General features: G+C 40.3%; 2 protein-coding genes across 2 annotated transcripts; both read left to right on the top strand.

Moving 5' to 3' along the window:
• The first annotated feature begins 238 nt into the window (after positions 1-238).
• Positions 239-1,630, top strand: LOC134991957 (paraneoplastic antigen Ma1 homolog). Its single transcript, XM_063950755.1, has one exon. The coding sequence runs from the start codon at positions 239-241 to the stop codon at positions 1,628-1,630; it is 1,392 nt and encodes a 463-aa protein (XP_063806825.1).
• A 10,837-nt stretch (positions 1,631-12,467) lies between these two features.
• LOC134991941 (paraneoplastic antigen Ma1 homolog) lies at positions 12,468-13,859 on the top strand. The gene has a single exon (XM_063950754.1). The coding sequence runs from the start codon at positions 12,468-12,470 to the stop codon at positions 13,857-13,859; it is 1,392 nt and encodes a 463-aa protein (XP_063806824.1).
• The last annotated feature ends 8,881 nt before the right edge of the window (positions 13,860-22,740 follow it).

The raw sequence follows: 22,740 nt of genomic DNA, 5'->3' as shown, positions 1-22,740 counted from the left end.
TGAGTAATTTGTGATTAACTGATGTGTATACATATATATATATATATATATATATATATATATCTATCGATAACTTAACCACCACATTTTACATACTGTAAGAAATCAGGCATCCCAGGCAGCCTGTTGTTAAAGCAATAGCTTGGGTGGAGGCACATTATTAGATTGGGTAACCTTATCAGATATAAGGAAGGGTTACATATTGGAGGCAAGTCTGCTGAGATTGAACATAGGAATAATGGAGAATTTAACAGGAGAGGATCTATACACTTGGTGTATGCAAAAAGAAAAAAATCCTAAAAAGTGCATAGGTATAGGTAGGGATTTTTCAGAATTTTCGGATGAGGAAGTTATAAGGACAATTATAGATAAATTGTATGGGGTTAAAAGACCCAGGATTGTAGACAAATGGAGAGGAGAAATAGCCATATTAATAGAAGCTGAAAGGGAGTTAGACCCATGTCTAATACCGATGATGATAATGGCAAATGAGGAAATTGGGAGGCGATGGTATATTATTTGGCCTAAGAGAAAATATGAGGAAGCTATTAATGCGCACATATCTACTTCTGTTGATACATCTGGGAGGGATAATATAAACAATAATATGCAAGGAAATGGTGAAAATGTAGATGGGTCGCAGTTTGAAACTATGGTAGATAGAGTGGTTACCCAGTTGGAACGCTGGCACTACGAAGGGAGTTATAGGAGATTACGGATATTCTCAGGGATAGTGCCTGCACCTTTAGGCGAAGAAACATATGAAGCCTGGAAAGAAGCTGCTGTACAGCAAGCAGAGGAGTGGCAGTGTCCAGACCAAATAAAAAGGCAGGGAGTAGTAGAAAGCCTAAGGGGACCTGCCATGGGAATAATACAGGCAGCTAGACAAAGTAATCCACAGGCCACTCTTGAAACATATTTTGAGGCTTTAGATTATGCCTACGGCACTTTGGAGGATGTGGGAGATTTAACATCCAGGTTGCACCACACTTTTCAGGAGCCTGGAGAAAAGTTAAGTGCATACTTAATTCAACTAGACAAACTCTTATACAAAATAGTAGAAAAGGGTGGAATTGCCCGAGACGAAGTAGATAGAAACAGAATGAAACAGCTACTGAGGGGGGCACTGACAGCTGATTCGGTAGCCCAGAAAATACGATGTTCTGGAATAAGGGAACCCTCCCCCACTTTTAATGAATTATTAAAAGAAATAAAACAAGAAGAAGTACTAATTGAAATGAGAGAAAGAACGGTAAAAAAGGTTAAGGTTGTCCAACCCTCTGTGGAGGTCAACCCCTTTGAGGAAAAAATAGTTAAAATGATAGAGGAACAGAACAAGAAACTGGAGGAGTTTATGGCCTCTCATGAGAGTAGAAGTTTAGAAAACTCCTCTCCTAGGAGTAATAACAATACAAATATAAGAGGAATGGGGAGAGGAAATAGCTATACTAATAGAGGAAGGGGAAGTTTTAAATGTGGGAGGATAGGACATAGAGCTTATGAATGCAATGTCATTACTGATAGATCTTCTGCACGGGCCTCTGCAACTAACTCCAACACTAATAGGGATGTTCTTTCTGGGCAGGAAAATGAACAAGGGAGGACTATGAACCCCGCACAGTCCCCCTAGAAGTCAGTTATTGTGCAATGGGGAATTCCTGGTGGAACAGAAAAGTGCCTGAGGGGTTACTGGGACCTGCACCTGTAGTCCCAGCAGCTATTAATGGGAATAAGTGTAAAGTACTATTAGACAGTGGATCTCAAGTGTCAATTATTTTCGGAACATGGTATAATGACCATTTATCTGATGTACCCATAAAACCATTGAGTGGGTTAGTCATATGGGGATTAAGTATTGAAAAGTACCCTTATTTGGGATATGTACATGTAAATCTTGAGTTTGAAGGAGAAACACACCAGAAGTTGTTGGAAGTACCTTTTATCGCTCTTATATGTCCTGAAATAAAAGGGGGAAGAAATGAACTTCCTGTAATTGTAGGGACTAATACTCAATTGTACCATATATTATCTAACTGGTGTCAGAAAGAAGATGAACAGTGTGCTGAGGCAGGACAGGCATTGCCAGTACAGCTAGAACCACCAGAGGATGTTTTAAATGAAAGTGGGAATGAGTTTGACATTTGCTTTCAGGGAAGTGACATTACATAGGAAGATAAGGTTCTTTTGTCTGAGGAATTAGAGTACAGAAAACAAGCATTCTCAATTGGAGAGTGGGATCTAGGAGAGGCAAAGGGGGTAGAACATGGCATAAAATTAAATGATACCAGTCCTTTTAGAGAACGCTCCCGTAGGATCGCACCTGCGGATTTTGAAGACGTTAGGTTACACTTGAAGGGATTACTGGAGAACCAAATCATCATAGAGTCCCGTAGTCCATACGCTTCCCCAATTGTAATTGCAAGAAGAAGAAAAATGGAAAAATCCGTATGTGTGTAGATTATAGGACATTAAATTCACGAACTGTACCAGACCAATATACAGTTCCTAGAATTGATGAGGCATTAGACTGTTTACAAGGGAGCATGTGGTTCTCTGTGCTAGATCTAAGGAATGGATTCTACCAGATTCCTATGCGTCCTGAGGATAGAGAAAAAAACGCATTCATCTGCCCATTAGGATTTTTTGAATTCTTAAAAATGCCACAAGGTATAAAGGGAGCCCCTGCGACATTTCAGAGGACTATGGAACGAGTTGTTGGAGACATGAATTATAGAGAAGTCATTGTTTACCTGGACGACATAATTGTCTTTGGGAAATCCCTTTCTGAACATAATGCCCGTCTTCTAAAAGTATTGGATAGACTGATAGAGGGAGGACTGAAGTTATCAATTGATAAATGCCAGTTGTGCAGGTCTTCAGTTAAATACCTGGGACATATAGTAGGCCGAGAAGGGGTGTCAACCGATCCTGCAAAGGTAGATGCTGTAAAAAATTGGCCCCGTCCCACTAAATTAAAGGAACTCAGATCTTTTCTGGGGTTTTGCGGTTATTACCGTAGATTTGTTCCAAATTATTCTAAAATTTCAAAACCCCTCACTGATTTAACCAAAGGTTATCCTTCAACTAATAGAAGGAAGACAATTCAGCCTAGTTCTAAACACTTGTACAAACCAAATGAACTTTTTGGGGATAGATGGAGCTGTGAATGTGAATTAGCTTTTCAGACTCTAAAAAAAAATGTAACTGATGCCCCAGTTTTAGCTTATGCTGACCTGACCATTCCATATGTGCTTCATACTGATGCTTCACAAGGAGGAATAGGAGGAGTGTTATATCAGAAGCAACAAGGTGAACTGAGACCTGTGTCTTTTACTAGCCGGGGTTTGTCCATTAGTGAAAAAAATGATCCCACACACAAATTGGAATTTTTAGCTTTAAAGTGGTGTGTGGTGGAGAAATTTCATGACTATTTGTACGGTGTACCTTTTGAGGTACACACTGACAATAACCCCTTAACGTATATACAAACAACAGCAAAACTCGATGCTACCGGACACAGATGGCTTGCAGCATTGGCCCTGTACGATTTTTCTTTAAAATATAGACCCGGAATTAATAACATTGATGCTGACTCATTACCCAGGATCCCCAATCAAGAAAACAGTGACAGCGAGGAAGAATGGATTGAAGTGCCCATGGGAGATGTGAAAGGGATATGTCATCAAATACAAATTGGAGAAATGATACCAGGAGAAATGTTGAGCTCCTTAGGGGCCACTTCTACAGCTCTCCCATTATCGTATTGTTGGCTAAGTAATTTAGAATTAGAAGGGTTGCCAAAACTCAGGAAAGGTCAGATACGGACTGATCAAAGTCAAGATCCTGATGTAAAAGAGGTAATAGAAAAAATGAATCAAAATTGGAATTTTAATTCCCCCCCTGTTTCCAAGGGAGCTAAGTTATTGGAACGACAAAAGAACAAATTATTCCTAGAAAATGGACTATTATACCATATATTTAAAGAACCAGGGGAAAGGGAAAAGCAACAGTTGGTACTGCCTACAAAGCATAGGACTACTGTAATGAAAGCTTTGCACAATGAACATGGCCATCTAGGATATTATAAAACCATTAAGTTAATTTCTGATAGGTTTTATTGGCCAGGGATGAGGGAAGAAGTAGAGGACTATTCTAGAAATTGTGGAAATTGTATAATTCGTAAAACTGTAATTAAACAAACTGCCCCTTTGGTAAATTTTAAAAGTAGTGGGCCCATGGATTTGGTATGCATGGATTTTTTGACATTAGAAGTAGAATCAGGAAAGAAATGCCACATATTGGTGATAACCGATCATTTCACCAGATACGCCCAAGCATATGTTACACCAAATCAAAAGGCATTGACGGTGGCCAACACATTGTGGACCAAATTTTTTGTCCACTATGGTTTTCCAAATAGACTTCACTCTGACCAAGGTAGAGAATTTGAAAGTAAACTAATAAAAGAGCTTTGTGTAATCTGCGGGATAACTAAATCTAGGACAACCCCATATCATCCACAAGGAGACCCCCAACCTGAGAGGTTCAACAGAACTCTGTTGAATATGTTGGGAACGTTAAACCCTTTTGATAAAAGGTACTGGAAAAGACATATTGACCGATTAGTACATGCATATAATTGTACCCAAAATGAAGCAACAGGGTATTCCCCATATTATTTAATGTTTGGTCGTGAAGCTAGGCTTCCTATAGATGTATGTATGGGGCTATCTACTAGTGACAAACCTGCTATCTCTCACATAAAATGTATAAAGAAGTTGCGGGAAGAATTGCAGGAGGCATATGATATTGCTGAATGTGCAGCCAGGAAATTGGGATTAAAAAATAAGACTAGATATGACAGGAAAGTACATGACCAAGAGTTAGTTCCAGGCGATCGAGTCTTATTAAGACATCTAGGGACACCTAGAAAGTTTAAAATTACAAATAGATGGAGGGAAGATCCTTTTGTGATTATTGAAAAACTTTCAAACTTACCTGTATATAAGATCAAGCCTGAGGCAGGAGAAGACAGGATACTGACATATCATAGGCAGCATCTATTACCTATAGGGAAAGAAGTTCGGTTAGAAGGACTTGAACTAAGTAACATTACCAGAACAACTAATGAAAGAGCAGAAGATAGAAATGCAATACATAATGAATTGAGTATTGTGGATGAGCTAGATGATGAGCCGGAGATACAAGGGTATTATTATAAAGATGAGTCTTTAAGCTTTGACAAATTTACTGATAAACATGTTACTGAGGGTCCCCTAGAGCATGTGGAAGGTAGAATCCAAGACCTTAATAATAATAATAACCCCTGGGGATAAAATCTGGAATATTGTAATACTGAAAATCAAAGAGTGTCAGATAGCTCTGATAGGGTTTCACATCCTTATAGTGAGATAGAGGAGGAGCAGGTATGGGATAGGCCAAAATGGGTGTGTCATCCCCCTACTATACTTACGTATGATCAATTAGGAATACCATGTTTAATACCTAGGGCTACACATGTGAGTACTGTATCAATGTGGCCATATTTTTAATGTTTACCTCATCAAAACTGAGAAAGGGAGATTTCAAGGCATGAATATGTATATATTGATGATGGTGACCCAGCTAATAACTTATACTGGATCACCAGGGGGAGAGTATGTAGCCTAATATTAGGTTAAGTTAATAAATATGTAAATATAAATATGAAATTAATTAATGTGATTAATTTATGTATAAGAATTTTCTATAAAAGAAAAGAGGATATGTGTATGTATGTATGTATGTATGTATGTATATATATATATATATATATATATAAAGCAACAAAACAGCCGGCACTCCCCTTGCTGGTGTAGCATCTGCTCCGGTGCCCTCCATGAGATGAGAACATCCAATCATAAAGAAGAAGATCTGGCGGCACTCAGGAGACTTTGTCAACCAATAATGATTTTAATGGAACAACATCCAACAATTGTTTCGGGCCTCCGCCCGTCGTCAGGGATGCATAACACACATTGAACATACAATTTATATCACCATAGGGACCTCCCACCACATACAAAACAAGCACCTTGATACATCTCACCTGCAGGCCCACTCACCGTGACGAGCGCCACACTGCAAGCCGCCGCCACGAGCCATTTCGCTCATCAGCCGCTGCCGCACAGCGGACGACGTCATCAAGGGGCGCCCGCAAGGAGATGGAAATCAAGCATGGATATCGGATACCTAGGTAACCGAAAAACAAAAAACAAAACAGACAGACATTAATACATTACAACATTACTAATGTGCAAACATATATAAAAAATATAAAGTGAAACACAGATGATACATAATATATCATATAATAAAAACAAGATATGGGGCACTGTATCCTTAATATTCCCAAATGTAAACCGTTAGTTACGTGGCATATATAAATGTATCCAAAACCATGTTATTAACATCATTCTATGAAGTGATCATAGTTTATTTAACCTCTACCATTTTAAATGAATTTTAGTAGATTCAATAAAGTATTCAACAGAATTTAAGGTTTATAGAAAACTATGTAACCCATGTTGTTCATTTAGGCCTTTAGGGGCCAGTGTGTCCAACCTGAAAATCCAATGGCTCTTTAGTTGGAGTAACACTTTGCCCCTGTCTCCACCCCGAATTGATGCCGGAACATGATCAATTATTTTACTCCTAATACTCGCAATACTGTGCGATTGCTGTACACAATGGCGGGCCATAGGCTGGTCACTGGATCCTGACTCCAAAGCTGCCCTGATTGCCGACCTGTGGTTAGCCATTCTCTCCTTGAATTGGCATTCTGTCTTGCCCACATAATGTAAACCACATGGGCAAGACAGTACATGGTCCAGCAAGATTATGACCAAAATCGGGTGTATGTATGGCTCACTAACCCGGCCCTCGTAACCAACAGAAGCCGTTTCATCATAACCGAAGAGCAAGGGCACGCTTCACAGATTATGAGGGGTCAAGTACCTCTATCAGTGATAATGATTCACAAGTGGCGACTACTTCACATCAAGAGCGCCCTTTAGGGGCAATAACCCGAGCAGCTATTGGCAAGCCACCAAAAGGACGCGGCGAGGGGGCCAAAGAAAAAGGCAAAGCAAAGACAAAGACTCGCAAGTAAGGAATGCGGTTTTTAACCTGTCTAAATCTCCACTGTCTCAGTTAGAATATCAGGTTCTGGCCAAGGGGCTTTCCTTTATCCCTACTGTTCGTCATGATCCCTTCCAATGGAAGGTGGAATCATTTAAGTTCAACAGGACACTGAAATTACGTGAACACTTTAAGACTCAATCTACTCCAGTGCCTGATGTTCCTACGGACATTCCTATGCAGCTTAAAAAGCTGCAACCAAAATCAAGATTTGAACCTATTTCGAACAGTCCGTCGATTAAGACCTTTTCACGTTTTATGGATAGGCTTGGTAATGAATGTGGCCAGTATATCGGGGGTCATAGTAATATGACAGGTCCTGAGCGACGGGCCCTTAAGGACCTACAGTCTCGTACTGATATTATAATTAGAAACGCCGATAAGGGCGGGGCCATAGTCGTACAGGACCTGTCAGATTATATTATTGAATGTGAAAAACAATTAGCTGACGTTGATATATATGAGAGATTGATGAAAGGCCCTACCATCGGTTTCAAAATGGAGCTGGACAGTGTGCTAACTAGGGCCGTTGATAGATCATGGATTTCTAATGAATTGTCTACTGCTTTAAGAACTGCTTATCCAGTAGTGCCCATGTTTTACACACTGCCCAAGCTTCATAAAAACAGCGAGAAACCCCCTGGCAGACCAATTGTATCTGCCAGTGGATCTCTATTTCAACCTATTTCAGTGTATTTGGATGCACTGTTAAATCCGTGTGTACAGCAGTCGATATCCTATCTTAAGGATACTAATGATCTCTTAGTGCGATTAAATAATCTAGGTAAACTTGCACCTGATACAGTCTTCTGCAGTGCTGATGTTGTTGGGTTATATACGTGCATTCCTCACGACTTGGGAATATCAGCAGTAGCAGCCCTCATTACTGATAATCCTCATTATGTTGGTCCCCCTGTGGAATTCTTTCTGGAATTATTACTTCTGGTGTTGACCAGAAATTATTTCCTGTTTAATGGTAATTTTTTTCCTGCAGAGGCTTGGCTGTGCGATGGGGTCCAATGTGGCCCCATCGTACGCCAATGCCTTTATGTGTTGGATAGAGAAGTCTCTTTTGCTCAATAACCCTTTCAGTCATCATATCATCATGTATGTCAGGTTTATTGACGATTTATTAATCGTATGGGGTGGTTCAATGGAATGCTTGCAGAATCTCCTTGATACCCATAATGCATCTTCTAGTGTGGTGAAGCTCACTTATAATATGAGTTTGTCCACTGTAAATTTCTTGGATGTGAATATCACACATATGAATGATCAGTTATGTACGTCACTATATGTCAAGGAGACAGATCGCAATACTATTCTTAAGTCAGATAGCTTCCACCCCCCTCATTGAAATATGGTCTACCATATTCCCAGATGCTCAGAGTGCGTCACATTACAAGTGATTCCTCTAAGATTGAAGGAGCTCTGGATGAAATGGTGTCAAAGTTTGAGCAAAGGGGCTACGATTATAAAACATTGTTGGCTACTAAACAAAGGGTTCTACAGATTCCTAGGGAGGTATCTTTAAAGAGTAAGACCATGGTAGAAAATGGGATACAGAAGATTCCCTGGGTTAATAGATTCACTGAAGTAAGTAAAAATACCAATAGGGAAATTAAAAAGATCTGGCCCATTATTAATACGGATAAAGATCTCCCAGGTTTGCTTAATACTCGTGTAATGCCAGCATATTCGAGGGGTAAAAACCTGAGGGATATGCTGGTGAAAGTGGATGTAATGGAACTAGTGAAGGCTAAACCCAAACAACACTTTTTGTCACGGAAGCCTGGGTGCTTCAGGTGTATTGGATGTGTCACCTGTCGCTCCATGTTGGTAGGTGACTATATTTCTCACCCCAGATCAGGCAAGAAATTCACTATTAATTTTCCTCTCACTTGTACTTCAAGATTTGTAATCTATGTACTGTCTTGCCCATGTGGTTTACATTATGTGGGCAAGACAGAATGCCAATTCAAGGAGAGAATGGCTAACCACAGGTCGGCAATCAGGGCAGCTTTGGAGTCAAGATCCAGTGACCAGCCTATGGCCCGCCATTGTGTACAGCAATCGCACAGTATTGCGAGTATTAGGAGTAAAATAATTGATCATGTTCCGGCATCAATTCGGGGTGGAGACAGGGGCAAAGTGTTACTCCAACTAGAGAGCCGTTGGATTTTCAGGTTGGACACACTGGCCCCTAAAGGCCTAAATTAACAACATGGGTTACATAGTTTTCTATAAACCTTAAATTCTGTTGAATACTTTATTGAATCTACTAAAATTCATTTAAAATGGTAGAGGTTAAATAAACTATGATCACTTCATAGAATGATGTTAATAACATGGTTTTGGATACATTTATATATGCCACGTAACTAACGGTTTACATTTGGGAATATTTAAGATACAGTGTCCCATATCTTGTTTTTATTATATGATATATTATGTATCATCTGTGTTTCACTTTATATTTTTTATATATGTTTGCACATTAGTAATGTTGTAATGTATTAATGTCTGTCTGTTTTGTTTTTTTGTTTTTCGGTTACCTAGGTAACCGATATCCATGCTTGATTTCCGTCTCCTTGCGGGCGCCCCTTGATGACGTCGTCCGCTGTGCGGCAGCGGCTGATGAGCGGAATGGCTCGTGGCGGCGGCTTGCAGTGTGGCGCTCGTCACGGTGAGTGGGCCTGCAGGTGAGATGTATCAAGGTGCTTGTTTTGTATGTGGTGGGAGGTCCCTATGGTGATATAAATTGTATGTTCAATGTGTGTTATGCATCCCTGACGACGGGCGGAGGCCCGAAACAATTGTTGGATGTTGTTCCATTAAAATCATTATTGGTTGACAAAGTCTCCTGAGTGCCGCCAGATCTTCTTCTTTATATATATATATATATATATATATATATATATATATGTGTGTGTGTGTGTGTGTGTGTATATATATATATATATATATGAATAAAACGTTTATGTGTATGAAATAATATATATATACTTAATTGTGGACATAATAGAAAGGGGGGTTGTGTTGTTCCAAGTAAAGGGATGTGTGTTTTTTTGTGTACATTGGGAAAGATGGAAAGATGGAGGGGGAGTGTGTTTAGGGGTGTTGGTGCTGTTGCCGTTGTTCTTAGAGGGGTTCTCGTGCCGGTAATTAGGGCCATGTGCAGAGGGAGAGGGCCGTGTGCAGAAGAGAGGGACCCGCGTGCCGGTAGTGTAGGAGCAGTATAGAGTGGAGAGAACCCGCGAGCCGGTAAGTTAGTGCCGGGTGCAGAGAGGGAGTCCGCGAGCGGGTAGCTAGAATAATATAAAAGGCGCTCCCGCTGGCGGACATTCAGACTGCTTTTCCCCTGGTCAGTGTGGGCACTTGGTCCTCCAGAGCGCTGCCACAAAGAGCTGTATGCTGTGAACATACGGCGGCGCTATTGGAGACCAAGTAGCTGCACCAGCACCAGGCTTAACCGTTCCCGAAGGGGGGGCAGAGGGGGAGGTAGAAGCGCCACTAGCAGACGGCGTGAGGTGGCCAGAGAAGCTCCGGGTGTCCGGGTGTGCGGCACCACGGAGGAGGCAGCATAGAGGGGCTGAAGTGGCACGGAGAGATGGCCAGAGAGGCTCCGGCTGAGCCGCTGTAGCATCAGGGAGCGGAAGCAGTAGCCAGAAGAGGACGCGGCTCCATGGTAACAGAAGGGAGCCAGTCAGATGCCTAGGGAGGATCGCTGCCCTAGAAGCGGGGAGGCACAGTCAGAGGCGCCGCCTGCACCAGATACAGAGCAGTCCAGAAGCCAATTAGAGAGCATCAGGGAGGAGTCGGGGGAGTACTTATCTACAGCAGCTGCTATAAGGAGGTGTAAGTGACCAAATTTATATACTGCACCTTGCACCATAGGCAGAAATGACACTTGGCTATAGTAAATGAGAAATTATACAGCAAAGCCATTAGAGAGGGAGAGAAGAAATAATTTGCCTCCCATTTATATTATTCAAAGACTAACTAATAGTCTGGGACAGCCCCGTCGGTAGATACTGGGGCCAGGCTACACCGACTATTATAATATAATAGCTACGGAGAGTTATTCCTATAAGGAACTAAGCATATGTACTGACGTAAAGTGGTTTGGCAAGAGACTTTAATTAATACAAGGGAAGAAAATAGTGACAATCTATAGCGGTATTCAGTCTACTCTGCAAATTTGGATTCCCTCATAGCCAAGTCAGTAGAATGTACTGTAACTTCCCTATGGTTTACTTTATCTGTCTATACGTAAGCATCTGATGAGAAAAGGGGCAGGACTGGTACCCTAATCTATTAGGTACCATTACAGTGATGGGGATCATAATTGTATATATTTATATCCACAAGGGAGATGAAACTGCCTATGTAGTTGAGTAAGACTAAGGATATTAGAGTAAAAGGGAAACAAGAACACTGAAACCACTAGGATTTATAGGTAGTAATAAACAAAGGAAAAGAGAGAGACTATAAAGGATATTCCAGATATATTTTAATTCTATATATCTAAAGACTGTAAGTTACTGAACTAATTTATCTGGATGCCAAGAACCTGATGCCATTTGTTTCTAAAGCCAGCGCAGTGAGACATAAGACACAAAGTAGATATATTGTTTCTTTTATTTATACACTCTGCTAAGTTGGCCATCTGCAGTGTATTGGAAACAAAGTAAGGAAAGTTAACCTTAAAGTAGTCAACTATAAAGACTTTACTACTACCTAGAAGACTTTGTTACTATCCAAGGTTAAGAGCTGGTAGTGAGCTAAATTTAAAGACTGGTACAGCATAAACTCTAAAATGCTAGTATTACAAAGTGAAAAGGAATTTATGGGCCCCAACTTGCGCATATTCCAATTTTTACAGAGTACCCGGGTCACTCATTTAGTGAGGTTAGAACCAAATATTTTTTGTGTATTGCATGCAATTGAATTGTATAGAAGTGTGGGGTAGCTAGGAAATAATATATATGGTGTATGCATAATCTTGGTATATGTGCATGATGTGTAATATGTTAATAAAAAGAACAGGCACATGAGTAATTTGTGATTAACTGATGTGTATACATATATATATATATATATATATATATATCTATCGATAACTTAACCACCACATTTTACATACTGTAAGAAATCAGGCATCCCAGGCAGCCTGTTGTTAAAGCAATAGCTTGGGTGGAGGCACATTATTAGATTGGGTAACCTTATCAGATATAAGGAAGGGTTACATATTGGAGGCAAGTCTGCTGAGATTGAACATAGGAATAATGGAGAATTTAACAGGAGAGGATCTATACACTTGGTGTATGCAAAAAGAAAAAAATCCTAAAAAGTGCATAGGTATAGGTAGGGATTTTTCAGAATTTTCGGATGAGGAAGTTATAAGGACAATTATAGATAAATTGTATGGGGTTAAAAGACCCAGGATTGTAGACAAATGGAGAGGAGAAATAGCCATATTAATAGAAGCTGAAAGGGAGTTAGACCCATGTCTAATACCGATGATGATAATGGCAAATGAGGAAATTGGGAGGCGATGGTATATTATTTGGCCTAAGAGAAAATATGAGGAAGCTATTAATGCGCACATATCTACTTCTGTTGATACATCTGGGAGGGATAATATAAACAATAATATGCAAGGAAATGGTGAAAATGTAGATGGGTCGCAGTTTGAAACTATGGTAGATAGAGTGGTTACCCAGTTGGAACGCTGGCACTACGAAGGGAGTTATAGGAGATTACGGATATTCTCAGGGATAGTGCCTGCACCTTTAGGCGAAGAAACATATGAAGCCTGGAAAGAAGCTGCTGTACAGCAAGCAGAGGAGTGGCAGTGTCCAGACCAAATAAAAAGGCAGGGAGTAGTAGAAAGCCTAAGGGGACCTGCCATGGGAATAATACAGGCAGCTAGACAAAGTAATCCACAGGCCACTCTTGAAACATATTTTGAGGCTTTAGATTATGCCTACGGCACTTTGGAGGATGTGGGAGATTTAACATCCAGGTTGCACCACACTTTTCAGGAGCCTGGAGAAAAGTTAAGTGCATACTTAATTCAACTAGACAAACTCTTATACAAAATAGTAGAAAAGGGTGGAATTGCCCGAGACGAAGTAGATAGAAACAGAATGAAACAGCTACTGAGGGGGGCACTGACAGCTGATTCGGTAGCCCAGAAAATACGATGTTCTGGAATAAGGGAACCCTCCCCCACTTTTAATGAATTATTAAAAGAAATAAAACAAGAAGAAGTACTAATTGAAATGAGAGAAAGAACGGTAAAAAAGGTTAAGGTTGTCCAACCCTCTGTGGAGGTCAACCCCTTTGAGGAAAAAATAGTTAAAATGATAGAGGAACAGAACAAGAAACTGGAGGAGTTTATGGCCTCTCATGAGAGTAGAAGTTTAGAAAACTCCTCTCCTAGGAGTAATAACAATACAAATATAAGAGGAATGGGGAGAGGAAATAGCTATACTAATAGAGGAAGGGGAAGTTTTAAATGTGGGAGGATAGGACATAGAGCTTATGAATGCAATGTCATTACTGATAGATCTTCTGCACGGGCCTCTGCAACTAACTCCAACACTAATAGGGATGTTCTTTCTGGGCAGGAAAATGAACAAGGGAGGACTATGAACCCCGCACAGTCCCCCTAGAAGTCAGTTATTGTGCAATGGGGAATTCCTGGTGGAACAGAAAAGTGCCTGAGGGGTTACTGGGACCTGCACCTGTAGTCCCAGCAGCTATTAATGGGAATAAGTGTAAAGTACTATTAGACAGTGGATCTCAAGTGTCAATTATTTTCGGAACATGGTATAATGACCATTTATCTGATGTACCCATAAAACCATTGAGTGGGTTAGTCATATGGGGATTAAGTATTGAAAAGTACCCTTATTTGGGATATGTACATGTAAATCTTGAGTTTGAAGGAGAAACACACCAGAAGTTGTTGGAAGTACCTTTTATCGCTCTTATATGTCCTGAAATAAAAGGGGGAAGAAATGAACTTCCTGTAATTGTAGGGACTAATACTCAATTGTACCATATATTATCTAACTGGTGTCAGAAAGAAGATGAACAGTGTGCTGAGGCAGGACAGGCATTGCCAGTACAGCTAGAACCACCAGAGGATGTTTTAAATGAAAGTGGGAATGAGTTTGACATTTGCTTTCAGGGAAGTGACATTACATAGGAAGATAAGGTTCTTTTGTCTGAGGAATTAGAGTACAGAAAACAAGCATTCTCAATTGGAGAGTGGGATCTAGGAGAGGCAAAGGGGGTAGAACATGGCATAAAATTAAATGATACCAGTCCTTTTAGAGAACGCTCCCGTAGGATCGCACCTGCGGATTTTGAAGACGTTAGGTTACACTTGAAGGGATTACTGGAGAACCAAATCATCATAGAGTCCCGTAGTCCATACGCTTCCCCAATTGTAATTGCAAGAAGAAGAAAAATGGAAAAATCCGTATGTGTGTAGATTATAGGACATTAAATTCACGAACTGTACCAGACCAATATACAGTTCCTAGAATTGATGAGGCATTAGACTGTTTACAAGGGAGCATGTGGTTCTCTGTGCTAGATCTAAGGAATGGATTCTACCAGATTCCTATGCGTCCTGAGGATAGAGAAAAAAACGCATTCATCTGCCCATTAGGATTTTTTGAATTCTTAAAAATGCCACAAGGTATAAAGGGAGCCCCTGCGACATTTCAGAGGACTATGGAACGAGTTGTTGGAGACATGAATTATAGAGAAGTCATTGTTTACCTGGACGACATAATTGTCTTTGGGAAATCCCTTTCTGAACATAATGCCCGTCTTCTAAAAGTATTGGATAGACTGATAGAGGGAGGACTGAAGTTATCAATTGATAAATGCCAGTTGTGCAGGTCTTCAGTTAAATACCTGGGACATATAGTAGGCCGAGAAGGGGTGTCAACCGATCCTGCAAAGGTAGATGCTGTAAAAAATTGGCCCCGTCCCACTAAATTAAAGGAACTCAGATCTTCTCTGGGGTTTTGCGGTTATTACCGTAGATTTGTTCCAAATTATTCTAAAATTTCAAAACCCCTCACTGATTTAACCAAAGGTTATCCTTCAACTAATAGAAGGAAGACAATTCAGCCTAGTTCTAAACACTTGTACAAACCAAATGAACTTTTTGGGGATAGATGGAGCTGTGAATGTGAATTAGCTTTTCAGACTCTAAAAAAAAATGTAACTGATGCCCCAGTTTTAGCTTATGCTGACCTGACCATTCCATATGTGCTTCATACTGATGCTTCACAAGGAGGAATAGGAGGAGTGTTATATCAGAAGCAACAAGGTGAACTGAGACCTGTGTCTTTTACTAGCCGGGGTTTGTCCATTAGTGAAAAAAATGATCCCACACACAAATTGGAATTTTTAGCTTTAAAGTGGTGTGTGGTGGAGAAATTTCATGACTATTTGTACGGTGTACCTTTTGAGGTACACACTGACAATAACCCCTTAACGTATATACAAACAACAGCAAAACTCGATGCTACCGGACACAGATGGCTTGCAGCATTGGCCCTGTACGATTTTTCTTTAAAATATAGACCCGGAATTAATAACATTGATGCTGACTCATTACCCAGGATCCCCAATCAAGAAAACAGTGACAGCGAGGAAGAATGGATTGAAGTGCCCATGGGAGATGTGAAAGGGATATGTCATCAAATACAAATTGGAGAAATGATACCAGGAGAAATGTTGAGCTCCTTAGGGGCCACTTCTACAGCTCTCCCATTATCGTATTGTTGGCTAAGTAATTTAGAATTAGAAGGGTTGCCAAAACTCAGGAAAGGTCAGATACGGACTGATCAAAGTCAAGATCCTGATGTAAAAGAGGTAATAGAAAAAATGAATCAAAATTGGAATTTTAATTCCCCCCCTGTTTCCAAGGGAGCTAAGTTATTGGAACGACAAAAGAACAAATTATTCCTAGAAAATGGACTATTATACCATATATTTAAAGAACCAGGGGAAAGGGAAAAGCAACAGTTGGTACTGCCTACAAAGCATAGGACTACTGTAATGAAAGCTTTGCACAATGAACATGGCCATCTAGGATATTATAAAACCATTAAGTTAATTTCTGATAGGTTTTATTGGCCAGGGATGAGGGAAGAAGTAGAGGACTATTCTAGAAATTGTGGAAATTGTATAATTCGTAAAACTGTAATTAAACAAACTGCCCCTTTGGTAAATTTTAAAAGTAGTGGGCCCATGGATTTGGTATGCATGGATTTTTTGACATTAGAAGTAGAATCAGGAAAGAAATGCCACATATTGGTGATAACCGATCATTTCACCAGATACGCCCAAGCATATGTTACACCAAATCAAAAGGCATTGACGGTGGCCAACACATTGTGGACCAAATTTTTTGTCCACTATGGTTTTCCAAATAGACTTCACTCTGACCAAGGTAGAGAATTTGAAAGTAAACTAATAAAAGAGCTTTGTGTAATCTGCGGGATAACTAAATCTAGGACAACCCCATATCATCCACAAGGAGACCCCCAACCTGAGAGGTTCAACAGAACTCTGTTGAATATGTTGGGAACGTTAAACCCTTTTGATAAAAGGTACTGGAAAAGACATATTGACCGATTAGTACATGCATATAATTGTACCCAAAATGAAGCAACAGGGTATTCCCCATATTATTTAATGTTTGGTCGTGAAGCTAGGCTTCCTATAGATGTATGTATGGGGCTATCTACTAGTGACAAACCTGCTATCTCTCACATAAAATGTATAAAGAAGTTGCGGGAAGAATTGCAGGAGGCATATGATATTGCTGAATGTGCAGCCAGGAAATTGGGATTAAAAAATAAGACTAGATATGACAGGAAAGTACATGACCAAGAGTTAGTTCCAGGCGATCGAGTCTTATTAAGACATCTAGGGACACCTAGAAAGTTTAAAATTACAAATAGATGGAGGGAAGATCCTTTTGTGATTATTGAAAAACTTTCAAACTTACCTGTATATAAGATCAAGCCTGAGGCAGGAGAAGACAGGATACTGACATATCATAGGCAGCATCTATTACCTATAGGGAAAGAAGTTCGGTTAGAAGGACTTGAACTAAGTAACATTACCAGAACAACTAATGAAAGAGCAGAAGATAGAAATGCAATACATAATGAATTGAGTATTGTGGATGAGCTAGATGATGAGCCGGAGATACAAGGGTATTATTATAAAGATGAGTCTTTAAGCTTTGACAAATTTACTGATAAACATGTTACTGAGGGTCCCCTAGAGCATGTGGAAGGTAGAATCCAAGACCTTAATAATAATAATAACCCCTGGGGATAAAATCTGGAATATTGTAATACTGAAAATCAAAGAGTGTCAGATAGCTCTGATAGGGTTTCACATCCTTATAGTGAGATAGAGGAGGAGCAGGTATGGGATAGGCCAAAATGGGTGTGTCATCCCCCTACTATACTTACGTATGATCAATTAGGAATACCATGTTTAATACCTAGGGCTACACATGTGAGTACTGTATCAATGTGGCCATATTTTTAATGTTTACCTCATCAAAACTGAGAAAGGGAGATTTCAAGGCATGAATATGTATATATTGATGATGGTGACCCAGCTAATAACTTATACTGGATCACCAGGGGGAGAGTATGTAGCCTAATATTAGGTTAAGTTAATAAATATGTAAATATAAATATGAAATTAATTAATGTGATTAATTTATGTATAAGAATTTTCTATAAAAGAAAAGAGGATATGTGTATGTATGTATGTATGTATGTATGTATATATATATATATATATATATAAAGCAACAAAACAGCCGGCACTCCCCTTGCTGGTGTAGCATCTGCTCCGGTGCCCTCCATGAGATGAGAACATCCAATCATAAAGAAGAAGATCTGGCGGCACTCAGGAGACTTTGTCAACCAATAATGATTTTAATGGAACAACATCCAACAATTGTTTCGGGCCTCCGCCCGTCGTCAGGGATGCATAACACACATTGAACATACAATTTATATCACCATAGGGACCTCCCACCACATACAAAACAAGCACCTTGATACATCTCACCTGCAGGCCCACTCACCGTGACGAGCGCCACACTGCAAGCCGCCGCCACGAGCCATTTCGCTCATCAGCCGCTGCCGCACAGCGGACGACGTCATCAAGGGGCGCCCGCAAGGAGATGGAAATCAAGCATGGATATCGGATACCTAGGTAACCGAAAAACAAAAAACAAAACAGACAGACATTAATACATTACAACATTACTAATGTGCAAACATATATAAAAAATATAAAGTGAAACACAGATGATACATAATATATCATATAATAAAAACAAGATATGGGGCACTGTATCCTTAATATTCCCAAATGTAAACCGTTAGTTACGTGGCATATATAAATGTATCCAAAACCATGTTATTAACATCATTCTATGAAGTGATCATAGTTTATTTAACCTCTACCATTTTAAATGAATTTTAGTAGATTCAATAAAGTATTCAACAGAATTTAAGGTTTATAGAAAACTATGTAACCCATGTTGTTCATTTAGGCCTTTAGGGGCCAGTGTGTCCAACCTGAAAATCCAATGGCTCTTTAGTTGGAGTAACACTTTGCCCCTGTCTCCACCCCGAATTGATGCCGGAACATGATCAATTATTTTACTCCTAATACTCGCAATACTGTGCGATTGCTGTACACAATGGCGGGCCATAGGCTGGTCACTGGATCCTGACTCCAAAGCTGCCCTGATTGCCGACCTGTGGTTAGCCATTCTCTCCTTGAATTGGCATTCTGTCTTGCCCACATAATGTAAACCACATGGGCAAGACAGTACATGGTCCAGCAAGATTATGACCAAAATCGGGTGTATGTATGGCTCACTAACCCGGCCCTCGTAACCAACAGAAGCCGTTTCATCATAACCGAAGAGCAAGGGCACGCTTCACAGATTATGAGGGGTCAAGTACCTCTATCAGTGATAATGATTCACAAGTGGCGACTACTTCACATCAAGAGCGCCCTTTAGGGGCAATAACCCGAGCAGCTATTGGCAAGCCACCAAAAGGACGCGGCGAGGGGGCCAAAGAAAAAGGCAAAGCAAAGACAAAGACTCGCAAGTAAGGAATGCGGTTTTTAACCTGTCTAAATCTCCACTGTCTCAGTTAGAATATCAGGTTCTGGCCAAGGGGCTTTCCTTTATCCCTACTGTTCGTCATGATCCCTTCCAATGGAAGGTGGAATCATTTAAGTTCAACAGGACACTGAAATTACGTGAACACTTTAAGACTCAATCTACTCCAGTGCCTGATGTTCCTACGGACATTCCTATGCAGCTTAAAAAGCTGCAACCAAAATCAAGATTTGAACCTATTTCGAACAGTCCGTCGATTAAGACCTTTTCACGTTTTATGGATAGGCTTGGTAATGAATGTGGCCAGTATATCGGGGGTCATAGTAATATGACAGGTCCTGAGCGACGGGCCCTTAAGGACCTACAGTCTCGTACTGATATTATAATTAGAAACGCCGATAAGGGCGGGGCCATAGTCGTACAGGACCTGTCAGATTATATTATTGAATGTGAAAAACAATTAGCTGACGTTGATATATATGAGAGATTGATGAAAGGCCCTACCATCGGTTTCAAAATGGAGCTGGACAGTGTGCTAACTAGGGCCGTTGATAGATCATGGATTTCTAATGAATTGTCTACTGCTTTAAGAACTGCTTATCCAGTAGTGCCCATGTTTTACACACTGCCCAAGCTTCATAAAAACAGCGAGAAACCCCCTGGCAGACCAATTGTATCTGCCAGTGGATCTCTATTTCAACCTATTTCAGTGTATTTGGATGCACTGTTAAATCCGTGTGTACAGCAGTCGATATCCTATCTTAAGGATACTAATGATCTCTTAGTGCGATTAAATAATCTAGGTAAACTTGCACCTGATACAGTCTTCTGCAGTGCTGATGTTGTTGGGTTATATACGTGCATTCCTCACGACTTGGGAATATCAGCAGTAGCAGCCCTCATTACTGATAATCCTCATTATGTTGGTCCCCCTGTGGAATTCTTTCTGGAATTATTACTTCTGGTGTTGACCAGAAATTATTTCCTGTTTAATGGTAATTTTTTTCCTGCAGAGGCTTGGCTGTGCGATGGGGTCCAATGTGGCCCCATCGTACGCCAATGCCTTTATGTGTTGGATAGAGAAGTCTCTTTTGCTCAATAACCCTTTCAGTCATCATATCATCATGTATGTCAGGTTTATTGACGATTTATTAATCGTATGGGGTGGTTCAATGGAATGCTTGCAGAATCTCCTTGATACCCATAATGCATCTTCTAGTGTGGTGAAGCTCACTTATAATATGAGTTTGTCCACTGTAAATTTCTTGGATGTGAATATCACACATATGAATGATCAGTTATGTACGTCACTATATGTCAAGGAGACAGATCGCAATACTATTCTTAAGTCAGATAGCTTCCACCCCCCTCATTGAAATATGGTCTACCATATTCCCAGATGCTCAGAGTGCGTCACATTACAAGTGATTCCTCTAAGATTGAAGGAGCTCTGGATGAAATGGTGTCAAAGTTTGAGCAAAGGGGCTACGATTATAAAACATTGTTGGCTACTAAACAAAGGGTTCTACAGATTCCTAGGGAGGTATCTTTAAAGAGTAAGACCATGGTAGAAAATGGGATACAGAAGATTCCCTGGGTTAATAGATTCACTGAAGTAAGTAAAAATACCAATAGGGAAATTAAAAAGATCTGGCCCATTATTAATACGGATAAAGATCTCCCAGGTTTGCTTAATACTCGTGTAATGCCAGCATATTCGAGGGGTAAAAACCTGAGGGATATGCTGGTGAAAGTGGATGTAATGGAACTAGTGAAGGCTAAACCCAAACAACACTTTTTGTCACGGAAGCCTGGGTGCTTCAGGTGTATTGGATGTGTCACCTGTCGCTCCATGTTGGTAGGTGACTATATTTCTCACCCCAGATCAGGCAAGAAATTCACTATTAATTTTCCTCTCACTTGTACTTCAAGATTTGTAATCTATGTACTGTCTTGCCCATGTGGTTTACATTATGTGGGCAAGACAGAATGCCAATTCAAGGAGAGAATGGCTAACCACAGGTCGGCAATCAGGGCAGCTTTGGAGTCAAGATCCAGTGACCAGCCTATGGCCCGCCATTGTGTACAGCAATCGCACAGTATTGCGAGTATTAGGAGTAAAATAATTGATCATGTTCCGGCATCAATTCGGGGTGGAGACAGGGGCAAAGTGTTACTCCAACTAGAGAGCCGTTGGATTTTCAGGTTGGACACACTGGCCCCTAAAGGCCTAAATTAACAACATGGGTTACATAGTTTTCTATAAACCTTAAATTCTGTTGAATACTTTATTGAATCTACTAAAATTCATTTAAAATGGTAGAGGTTAAATAAACTATGATCACTTCATAGAATGATGTTAATAACATGGTTTTGGATACATTTATATATGCCACGTAACTAACGGTTTACATTTGGGAATATTTAAGATACAGTGTCCCATATCTTGTTTTTATTATATGATATATTATGTATCATCTGTGTTTCACTTTATATTTTTTATATATGTTTGCACATTAGTAATGTTGTAATGTATTAATGTCTGTCTGTTTTGTTTTTTTGTTTTTCGGTTACCTAGGTAACCGATATCCATGCTTGATTTCCGTCTCCTTGCGGGCGCCCCTTGATGACGTCGTCCGCTGTGCGGCAGCGGCTGATGAGCGGAATGGCTCGTGGCGGCGGCTTGCAGTGTGGCGCTCGTCACGGTGAGTGGGCCTGCAGGTGAGATGTATCAAGGTGCTTGTTTTGTATGTGGTGGGAGGTCCCTATGGTGATATAAATTGTATGTTCAATGTGTGTTATGCATCCCTGACGACGGGCGGAGGCCCGAAACAATTGTTGGATGTTGTTCCATTAAAATCATTATTGGTTGACAAAGTCTCCTGAGTGCCGCCAGATCTTCTTCTTTATATATATATATATATATATATATATATGTGTGTGTGTGTGTGTGTGTGTGTGTGTGTATATATATATATATATATATATATGAATAAAACGTTTATGTGTATGAAATAATATATATATACTTAATTGTGAACATAATAGAAAGGGGGGTTGTGTTGTTCCAAGTAAAGGGATGTGTGTTTTTTTGTGTACATTGGGAAAGATGGAAAGATGGAGGGGGAGTGTGTTTAGGGGTGTTGGTGCTGTTGCCGTTGTTCTTAGAGGGGTTCTCGTGCCGGTAATTAGGGCCATGTGCAGAGGGAGAGGGCCGTGTGCAGAAGAGAGGGACCCGCGTGCCGGTAGTGTAGGAGCAGTATAGAGTGGAGAGAACCCGCGAGCCGGTAAGTTAGTGCCGGGTGCAGAGAGGGAGTCCGCGAGCGGGTAGCTAGAATAATATAAAAGGCGCT

The sequence above is a fragment of the Pseudophryne corroboree genome, chromosome 2 (assembly GCF_028390025.1).
Source record: "Pseudophryne corroboree isolate aPseCor3 chromosome 2, aPseCor3.hap2, whole genome shotgun sequence".
Taxonomy (NCBI): domain Eukaryota; kingdom Metazoa; phylum Chordata; class Amphibia; order Anura; family Myobatrachidae; genus Pseudophryne; species Pseudophryne corroboree.
The sequence above is the reverse complement of the archived record's forward strand: the minus strand, read 5'-3'. Positions and strand labels throughout refer to the sequence as shown.

Bases quoted from the DNA above. Each gene is read 5' to 3' on its own strand.
- LOC134991957 (XM_063950755.1), top strand. From the start codon at position 239: ATGGAGAATTTAACAGGAGAGGATCTATACACTTGGTGTATGCAAAAA.
- LOC134991941 (XM_063950754.1), top strand. From the start codon at position 12,468: ATGGAGAATTTAACAGGAGAGGATCTATACACTTGGTGTATGCAAAAA.